This window comes from Eschrichtius robustus, chromosome 9 (assembly GCF_028021215.1).
Source record: "Eschrichtius robustus isolate mEscRob2 chromosome 9, mEscRob2.pri, whole genome shotgun sequence".
In the NCBI taxonomy this organism is placed as follows: domain Eukaryota; kingdom Metazoa; phylum Chordata; class Mammalia; order Artiodactyla; family Eschrichtiidae; genus Eschrichtius; species Eschrichtius robustus.
This window is the reverse complement of record NC_090832.1, coordinates 49,626,862-49,632,861: the sequence shown is the minus strand read 5'-3', so window position 1 is coordinate 49,632,861 and position 6,000 is coordinate 49,626,862. Positions and strand designations below refer to the sequence as shown.

General features: G+C 43.0%; 1 protein-coding gene across 1 annotated transcript in view; it reads left to right on the top strand.

Moving 5' to 3' along the window:
* The first annotated feature begins 377 nt into the window (after positions 1-377).
* Positions 378-6,000, top strand: part of RPF2 (ribosome production factor 2 homolog) — a 38,616-nt gene continuing 32,993 nt past the window's right edge. Inside the window, exons 1-3 of the mRNA XM_068551386.1 lie at positions 378-487; positions 2,453-2,585; positions 3,533-3,570. Of these exons, the coding sequence (XP_068407487.1) occupies positions 465-487; positions 2,453-2,585; positions 3,533-3,570 (194 nt within the window). The 5' untranslated portion in view covers positions 378-464. The remainder of the gene's footprint in view (positions 488-2,452; positions 2,586-3,532; positions 3,571-6,000) is intronic.

Here is a 6,000-nt window from a genome sequence, read left to right as displayed (position 1 = left end):
CCCCTGGACACACCCTACCCTCACCCCATATAAGGAACCAGCTCACCTGCGCCCCACCCTCTACCTTCGGGAACTAGCAAGGGAACCTGTTACTTGGTTTTGCTCCTTCCTGCAGCCACAGAAGCCCCCAAAAAGCCTTGTCTGAATTTCTTGACTGGCCTCTTACCCATTTCTATTGATTGGGGAAGGCCAAGAACCCTGGTCTATCACACACAGGTGTGTACATCAAGCTCCAAGAGGAGCCTGTTGATTTCCGGAAAAGAGCCAAGAGAAACACCTGTAACCAAGGAAACAGAGCGCTATTTCATCCGAAACGGCCGCCAGCGCCTCCAAGCATCCACGTCGTTAGCGGTGCCAGGAAGTGATGTCACGCCCAAGTTCCGGTTCCGCCTCGGTCGACGCGCTGCCGTATCTCCTGTAACCCTGCGGTACACGTGCGTGCGCCAGGTGGTCGCTGCGGTAGCATGGACGCTTTGGATCGAGTTGTGTAAGTGCAGTGGGTTCTTTCCCCGGGTAACGTTGGGGAGAAGGGCCTCTGTAGCGGGACGGAGGAGTAGCGTCCCTGCCTCCCACTCCTCCTGGCCGCCCACGCTCCTTCCTCGCACCCGTTGCCACTCCGTGAGGATGTATCCACTAGTTTGGGTCTCCGTGTGTTGGGGCGGCCTGCGGGGAGACGGAGAGCAGGGAAGGCCGTGTGTGGGAGCCGCGGCGTGGAGGTGGCACCGAGGCGTTGGCCGCTTTTATCCTAGACAATTAGGAGTGTCTCGGCTTCCGCAGAAGTGAGAGGAAGGTGGGAGAGGTGTTCTGGCCACAGAACACCTGAGTGAGGTGCTCTGAGCACAGGCCTGGGAATGTGACAGATTTAGGTGACAGTCCGGGCCCGTCCACTTAAAGCTATGCGACTGGGCCATTTAGTCTCCGTAAGTCTCAGTTTACTCTGTAAAATAGCGTTCATAATAGTCGTACTTCATAGAACTGTGAGGAATATTTGCGAGAATGTATGTAAAGGCTTTGCGGCAGCACGTAGAGATGCTCATTAGCTTTTTTTCTTTTTCCCAAACTTGTACACTTCTCTGAGTTATCCTTGGGTAATGTCTGCCGCAATGTCTTGGTTAATGTTAGTCCAGAAAATGTTTATCGATCTCATAAATAGTTCTGCTATTATTTGCTATGGTTTTCTTGCGTTTTACCTGGGTTAACGTAATCAAAAGGACAGATTATTCTTTTGGTCATTAAATTAGGGATTTTTGCACATGTGCTGAATATTCCTCTGCAGGTGTGGGGACCGCAAAGATGAGTAAGACTAGTTTACTGTGTCATTGTGGGACAAACAGCTAATAAAACGTACAAGGTGTTATTTGCATTAGTTGCTGGTTAGTCAGAAGCAATAAAGTACATGGAATATAGAACATACAGCACTTTTATTGGGTTATAGACACACTAACTCTCTCTTGGTTTGACTTAAAAAGTACTGTGTATCTTTATCAACCAGTAAATGATTAGAAGCTTTAAATGTGCTTGACATTTTATCTGGTGAATTTTTAAAGTCTGCATGGTAAAGTAAGTTTGTGTATATTCTGTTTTTCTTTTACTTCACGAAGTGTCCATGGGACCGGAAGGAGGGAGGGTCATAGTTATTTAAGAGAAGAGGAATTATTTCAGTAGATGGCAGAGAACTGTTGGAAAATCAAGATTCTCACTGTAGTGTAAGCAGAGGTGAACAGAGTGTATAAAAGCGTTCTACTCCTGCTGTCACATCATAAAATCAGAATAATGGATTTGTTTTCCCTTCATATCTTGCAGAGTGATTGGTCTAGGTTAGTTTTTTTTTTTTTTTAATGCCTTTTTAATTTTTTGGCTGCGTTGGGTCTTCGTTGCTGCGTGCGGGCTTTCTCTAGTTGTGGCGAGCGGGGGCTACTCTCCGTTGCAGTGCGCGGGCTTTTTATTGCAGTGGCTTCTCTTAGTTGCAGAGCACAGGCTCTAGGTGTGCAGGCTTCAGTAGTTGTGGCTCGTGGGCTCTAGAACGCATGCTCAGGAGTTGGGCACACGGGCTTAGTTGCTCCGTGGCATGTGGGGTCTTCCCGGACCAGGGCTCGAACCCGTGTCCCCTGCATTGGCAGGCGGATTCTTAACCACTGTGCCACCAGGGAAGTTCTATCTCTTTTTTTAAATAAAAGGTTTAGAAAACAGTAATAAAAGAATGCTGGGAATATAAAAATGGGAGTCTTTTTAAAGACTATATCTAATAAAATTAACACTTATTTAACAGTAATAACTGAATATCTTTTACTAATATTTCCCTAAAAAGTGAGATTTTGTTTATTGATGGAATCCTAACTGATAAATGTCATGTAATGTCTCTGTTGATTTTTAAGAATTTGCACATAAGTCATGGTTTTGTAATATGAGGAAAATGTTCTAAGATGTTATGAATTGTGATTTTTCCGAATAGAAAGCCCAAAACAAAAAGAGCCAAGAGATTCCTTGAGAAAAGAGAACCGAAACTCAGTGAAAATATTAAAAATGCTATGCTGATTAAAGGGGGCAATGCAAGTTCAACAGTGACACAAGTACTTAGAGATGTGGTACGTATATATATACTTTTTAAATGGTGTTGAAATCATTTTAGGAAATTTTTAGTATACTAGTTGGGCTGCCTGAGAAACACATAGATAAATTTGGCTTGCCTTAAGAAATACTAGCCTTAGAGAAAAGCTAACGTCTCACCAAGGCACTGACTACTGGTTTTCCTTACAGCAGCTAGTTCCCTTAGTAAATTTCACCTGATTTCAACTACTAGCATTTGATTTACTCACATTTCAGGAACATATCTAATTTGTAAAATGAGGTAACTGCATATTACTATCTATTTATTCTTTCAACAATACCAATTACTGTGCTAGGTGCTAGGAATTAATAGTTACATAAGACACAGTCTTTCCCTTCAGTGAGCTTAGTGAGGAAGACAGATAAGTAAAAGTTAACAGCATTGTGAATGAAGTGCTGTGCTGGAGGTACACACAGCGTAGGATGGGAGGCTGAGTTAAAATCCCACGGGGGTTGCCACACACAGGATGGGCTTCCTAGAGATGACACTTAAGTTTCATTTTGAAGGAGGAGTTGGAACAAGAAGGAGAAAAGGAAGAGGAAGAGAAGGGCTTCCAAAGCTGAGGAAAAAGCTTGTGCAAGAGGGCGTGTGAATGAGCATGATGCATTTGGGGAACTGCAGATAATTGGGGATGGCTAAAGGAGAGTGGGCTAGATGAAGCTAGAATTTAAGGAAATGAAGGGAATCATTTAAATTGAATAGAATATTGAAAGGGCATACAAATTTTTAATTAGGAAAGTCCCAGCTAAGAATATTAAGCTCGTGTTGCAAGTTATAAGTGATCAAAAGGGAGCCATGCAGAAGACAGCAGAATAGGATTCAGGGACCAGGATAATCTTGTATAATGACTGTTATAATGCTTGATTTTTACCTCTGCTTTTCAGAATGTGTTTTGTTTTGAAAGCTATAAATTATGTTTTACAGTATGCACTGAAGAAACCATATGGAGTTCTGTATAAAAAGTAAGTCATGATTTCTTTTATTTCACTTATTAAATTATATTGTTTTGTTATAAAAGTAACAACCAACCACTTTATGGGAGATTTAGAAAAATATATATTTTTTTAATAAATTTATTTATTTTATTTTTGGCTGCGTTGGGTCTTCGTTGCTGCTCGCGGGCTTTCTCTAGTTGCGGCGAGCAGGGGCTACTCTTCGTTGCGTTGCATGGGCTTCTCATTGCAGTGGCTTCTCTTGTTGAGGAGCACAGGCTCTAGGCGCGCAGGCTTCAGTAGTTGTGGCACATGGGCTCAGTAGTTGTGGCTCGCGGGCTCCAGAGCGCAGGCTCGGTAATTGTGGCGCACAGGCTTAGTTGCTCTGTGGCATGTGGGATCTTCCCGGACCAGAGCTCGAACCCGTGTCCCCTACATTGGAAGGAGGATTCTTAACCACTGCATCACCAGGGAAGCCCCAGAAAAATATTTTGGTTAAAAAATGCTACAGTTCCTTACATACATAGCTATGAGTATTTTATTTTTATTTAATTAATTTATTTATTTAAAAATATTTATTTATTTGGCTGCGCTGGGTTTTTGGTTGTGACGTGCAGGATCTAGTTCCCTGACTAGGGATCGAACCCCGACCCCCTGCATTGGGAGCACGGAGTCTTAACCGCTGGACCACCAAGGAAGTCCTGCTATGAGTATTTTAAAATTTGTTGCTTTCCCATCTGTGTTTTCATTTGTACTGAATATTCTTACAGAGTTGTAATCATAGCATGTATGTATTATTTTTAAATAGTAATAGACTTACAGAAAAGTTACAAAAAGAGTAGAGTTCCCATATACCCTCTCCCAGCATCTCTTAATGTTATAACTTCCATAACCATAATACAATTATCAAAAGTAAGAAATGAACATTGGTACAATAATGTTAATTAAATCACAGGCTTGATTTGGTTTGCACCAGTTTTTTCTTTTTCTTTTTTTATAAATTTATTTATTTATTTTTGGCTGTGTTGGGTCTTCGTCGCTGCGCACGGGCTTTGTCTAGTCGCAGCGAGCAGGGGCTACCCTTCATTGCAGTGTGCAGGCTTCTCATTGCGGTGGCTTCTCTCGTTGTGGAGCATGGGCTCTAGGCGCACTGGTTTCAGTAGTTGCGGCATGTGGGCTCAGTAGTTGTGGCTCACGGGCTCTAGAGCACAGGCTCAGTAGTTGTGGCGCACGGGCTTAGTTGCTCCGCGGCATGTGGTATCTTCCCGGACCAGGGCTCAAACCCATGTACCCTGCATTGGCAGGCAGATTCTTAACCACTGCACCACCAGGGAAGCCCCAGTTTTTTCATTAATATCCTTTTTGTCTTCCAGGATCCCACATTGTGTTCAGTTGTCACATCTCCTTAGTCTCCTCCAGTTTGTTACAGTTCCTCAATCTTTCCTTGTCTTTGATGACCTGGACACTTTTGATGAGTGTCAGTTATTTTATAAAATATCCTTCAGTTTGCTCTTAAGTTTCTCATGAGTGGATTAAGATTATGCATTATGGGCAAGAATGCCACAAAAGTGACGTGCCTTTTTCAGTAAATCATACCAGGGAGTACATGATGTCTTATTACTGGTGTTGTTAACCTTGGTTAAAGTGATGTCTGCTGGGTTTCTCCACTAAAAAGTTTCTATTTTCCTCTTTGTAATTAACAAACGTTTAGAGGAGATAGTTAGAAACTGTGCAAATAATCCTATTTCTCCTCAAACTTTTGCTTATTCATTTTAGCATTCATCAGTGGATCTTGTCTACAACAGTGATTACTGTGGTGTTCTAGTAGTGGTTTTCGATTTCTCTTATTCCCTCTACGTTTATTAATTGGAATTCTGTAAGGAAAATCTGTCCCTTTTCCTCCATTTGTTTAATTACTTATTTATGTCAGTGTGGACTTATAGATATTTATTATGTTCTTTGGGGTTATAATCCAGTGCTGCCATGATTTATTTATTTATTTAATTTTTGGCTGCGTTGGGTCTTCCTTGCTGCACACGGGCTTTCACTAGTTGCGGCGAGCAGGGGCTACTCTTTGTTGCGGTGCGCGGGCTTCTCATTGCGGTGGCTTGTCTTTGTTGCGGAGCAGGGGCTCTAGGCTCGCAGGCTTCAGTAGTTGTGGCACGCAAGCTCAGTAGTTGTGGCACATGGGCTTAGTTGCTCCATGGCATGTGGGATCTTCCCGGACCAGGGCTCGAACCCTTGTCCCCTGCATTGGCAGGCAGATTCTTAACCACTGCGCTACCCGGGAAGTCCTGCCAGGATTTATTTTGTTGCATAAATTGTTCTCCATTTGGCCATTGGGATCTCTGTCAGGTTGGCCTTTCAAAGTGCCCCCTGTGTTTGAGCACTTCCTTTCTGGCACCACAAGATGCTCTGGGTTCATCTTGTAGTTTTCATTGCCACAGCCCTGGAATCAGC